The 3,746-nt window shown below is 35.2% G+C and overlaps 1 protein-coding gene across 1 annotated transcript; it reads right to left on the reverse strand.

The window, feature by feature from the left end:
• On the reverse strand, positions 1-3,227 carry LOC106754060 (anthocyanidin reductase ((2S)-flavan-3-ol-forming)). Its single transcript, XM_014636003.2, has 5 exons — positions 3,078-3,227; positions 2,831-2,997; positions 2,543-2,746; positions 1,578-1,957; positions 1-298 (listed from the first exon to the last, which is right to left on the reverse strand). Exons 1-5 carry the CDS (start codon positions 3,220-3,222, stop codon positions 163-165), a joined length of 1,032 nt encoding a protein of 343 aa, XP_014491489.2. The 5' UTR covers positions 3,223-3,227; the 3' UTR covers positions 1-162.
• Positions 3,228-3,746: the final 519 nt, after the last annotated feature.

Here is a 3,746-nt window from a genome sequence, read left to right on the forward strand (position 1 = left end):
TTGTGAATTGAATGTACTTATCAATATTTGAAAAAGAAGAATGAGAGACCGACAGGGAAGGAACATGTGTAGAATAAGCAAATTTCTTTTCATAAAATAGCACATCTCCAGGTATAAAGTAAACAGATAATTTATCATGTAAGTTGAAATGAAGAAAACAGACTAGAGTTCGCCCATCCTTTTTGCACATTTGATGCAATCAGCTAGTATCATCTTCAGGTCATGTTTATAAACAAACCCTTTGTCTGTCAGCTTTGTAGATGCCCATTTTATATCCCTTTTCGGTCCTCCCAAATACCTAAAACCAAATTTCAAATATATAGTCGTCAAATCAAGATGTACGTATTTAATTTGCAGTTGAATAGTTAAATTTTCATTTTTTTTTTCAAATTTAAAGAAAAACTATGGTTGCATGTTGTACGCTGTATACCTCGGTTGAGTGTCTGGTTTAGTACCTCTCAAGAATTTCTTAAGTCTAGCACTATTGTAGAACATGGTTGAAATGTTTAGACCTATTGGAATAACAAAGGGCAGAACCATGATGAGGCATTAATCCGGTTGGACAATTTATGGTATAACAGCAATCATGATGTGAAGCGGATGGGAAAACAGAGACTTCGTTAGTATCTTAGTTTGATGGCAGTAGTAACCATGCTGATAACGAGGTGTTGTGCAGTAGCTATGAGGATCAAATACCGCGATGTAACTCTGAAGAGAAGCAATGTGGCCAGCGTCTGCTATAGAGCAGCAGCTTAATTAACACCTCAGTGCGGATCTTTAGGTTGCAAAAGGAGTTTCTTACCGGTGAGGAATGTAGGGAATACAGAATGTACAAGAAAAGAAGGCAGTAGGAATCAGAATTATGCATTATTCGGTTTGCTAGAAGGTGTGGCAGGATACTGGTGACGAATGTAGATAGCTCATAATGGTGGGGAAACTTGGGGAAGGTAAATAGACAGCTAATTGTGATGCAGGTAGGTATACATGACAAGGAAAAAGTGAAGCACACCGATCCACAAAAACCAGTAAGCTTATATATTCATACACGGGGATACTTGATGCAAAGCTCATCATCTGCAACTAATTATGCAATTATTAATAAAGCTATATCTATAGGAGGTTATGAGAAAAAGGATAACATGCAAGGATGGTGAAGGAAGGGCACAAGCCAGATCGTTATCAGCATTATGTTTCTATCTTAAGCTCAGTGTAATATCAAATAGCTTACTGTTTATTGTTAGTAATGAACTCAATCTATGTGCGGTTTGGCTGGTCAGATTGCATGAAATTGGCTCAGATCATGTAAATTAAAACGCACGGAAGAAGATTTACTTTGAATATGGTTTGGAGAAGGGTATTTTTAGATTGATTGGGTGTTGAGGAGATTACAATTATTTTCATCACAAACAGCATTTAGATTGTAGCCTGCGTACAAGCGTTGTGTTGGGTTGAGGCACACTAGGGTCTTCTGTAATAAAATTTGTGGATAATAAAGAAAAAAGAAAGAAAAATGATGGCCATGTTTATGTCATAGTAGCTAACTTCAGCATAAATATATATAGTAAGTAATAGCTTACTTCTTCAAATGAAATTGGGGATGGGTCTGAAGATAATAATTTGCTAAATCTGCAGTTGATGAAAAAGAGCTTGCAACCAAGAATCTGCCATTAATTGAAGGAGTCTCCGCGCAGAAGATGTGGGCCTCACAGACATCATGAATGTGGACAACTGGGATTTTTCCAATCAAATCTTCTAAGAACTTCAAAGACTGGTATGTGGCTTCATTGTCTTGGAGCGGAGATAAAAGCAATGAAACGCTCGATGGTGTGTAACTGAGAAGAGTGTCCCCACCCACTAGGCCACAAGCCAAACTCACCACCTCCAATCCCCTTCCATTTTCATTGCTTCCATAACTCAATAACTCTCTCTCAGCCTCTGTCTTCGAATTAACGTACCCCTGAAACGGAACCACACTCTCTAAATTTTGTGGCCTCTGTAAATTATAACCACTTTCTAAAATTGTTTTCAGAGCTTGTTTCATAAACATTGGACATAAAACTTGTTTGAATAAAAAAACTGTTACGACACAATTTATAGCTAATATTTTGCAATATGCTTTTTTATTTGGTGGAGACTTCTTAAAAATAACCAAAATTTTGTAGTCTTCGCGTTTCATTTCTTATGATTTATTTTCAATAAACTTGTATCAAGTAAAAATATACTTTCTTAAAAGTTTTCATATGAAGTCACAACAATTTTAAAAGCAAACATGAGAGTAATGTCATATATTGTCTTTTAGAACGATTTATCCTTATTCGTGTCTTTTTTTTATAATTATAGTACACAAAAAGAAGAATAAGCTAGTATAAAAAAAAAAAAAAATCATTAAGACTCAGTCGTATATGCAAATCAAATGAAAATTTTCTACTAACAAATCGAGCAGGAGAATACAGTATCATATGTCATAAGCAGTACAAGAATATTGCAGAGGCTAAAGAAGAAAAGGGGATCGACCAACATTTTAAGAGTTGACGGATCTTACCTTATGAAGATCTAACGAAAGATCGAGAGGCGTCCAGCATGTTTCGTCAATGAAATCCTTGAAACCTGCAGCTCCGTCGTCTTTAAGAGGAGAAGCCGCAACCACGGAAGCTGTGTAAATCACCCGTCTAACTGTTCCCGATTTAATGGAATGCCTAACTATGGCTCTTACCCCTTCTACTGCAGCCTCGGTGGTGTTCTTAAACTGCTCAAACTTAAAAGGAAAGTAAAAACTAAGTTCATACGAAATGATATGATGAATGCATTGAAGATGTTCGTTTGATGAGACCTGAGAATCCAATTGATGTTGGTAGGGAGTAGCCACGTGAAAGACAATTTCGCAACCTTGAATTGCACTCTCGTACTCCTGTGGCCTGTATATGTCTGCTTCAAACAACACCAACCTTTCTTCTGCGTCAGGAAACCCTTTCAGAAGCCTAATCTTGGATTCATCATCTGCAATTAATTTACTCATTGTTTGCTTATATGGCGAATGAGAGTTCACAGTGTAGAGATAAGAGAGTGAGAGAGAGTACTAAGGTTGCGGAGGGTGGAGTGAACAGTGTAGCCTTTCTCCAGAAGCATATTCACCATTAAAGACCCTAAGTAACTACCACCGCCGGTCACGCATACCTTCCCTTTCTTCCTTCCACTTTCCATTCCTCTTTCTCTATTATGCATAAGCATAACCCACCTTCTCCTATTCTCATTAATAGACAACTTTTCACCACGTGCGTTTTTCCTGCTATCTATATCTATGAAATTCGATCATAGTATTTTAACAATTTTTTTAACAATTTTTAAAAAATAATCATGTATCACTATTTTATGTACTTTTTAAATGAATCAATCACAAATTATCATATAGACCTTTGTATAAAAAGTTATCAAAAAAATTTATTAAAAATATATTTTTCTATAAAATTAGACAACCCTTCACCATATCATTTTTTTCATACTATCTATCTATTTATGAAATTTTTCTCACCATTCTTATATTTAATTTTTACACCAATATATTTCTTTAATTATTTGAAAATACAGCAATGTCACTTAGATCTCATCAGCAGCCTGGTTGTTATATGTAGGATAAACTTCTTTTAACAACACTTTTTAAACAATTTTTTTGACGACATATACGTGATAGCTTATGATTTTTCCATTTTAAATATTTTTTAAACATAAATTCAAATAAACCAATAAAA

The sequence above is a fragment of the Vigna radiata genome, unplaced genomic scaffold (genome assembly GCF_000741045.1).
Source record: "Vigna radiata var. radiata cultivar VC1973A unplaced genomic scaffold, Vradiata_ver6 scaffold_83, whole genome shotgun sequence".
Lineage (NCBI taxonomy): Eukaryota > Viridiplantae > Streptophyta > Magnoliopsida > Fabales > Fabaceae > Vigna > Vigna radiata.

Excerpts from the sequence above, each read along its gene's own strand:
- LOC106754060 (XM_014636003.2), bottom strand. The coding sequence starts at position 3,222 with ATGCATAATAGAGAAAGAGGAATGGAAAGTGGAAGGAAGAAAGGGAAG. Across the intron at positions 2,747-2,830 it reads AACATCAATTGGATTCTCAG|TTTAAGAACACCACCGAGGC; the intron begins GTCTCATCAAAC and ends AAGTTTGAGCAG. Across the intron at positions 1,958-2,542 it reads TTTCGTTAGATCTTCATAAG|GGGTACGTTAATTCGAAGAC; the intron begins GTAAGATCCGTC and ends GTTCCGTTTCAG.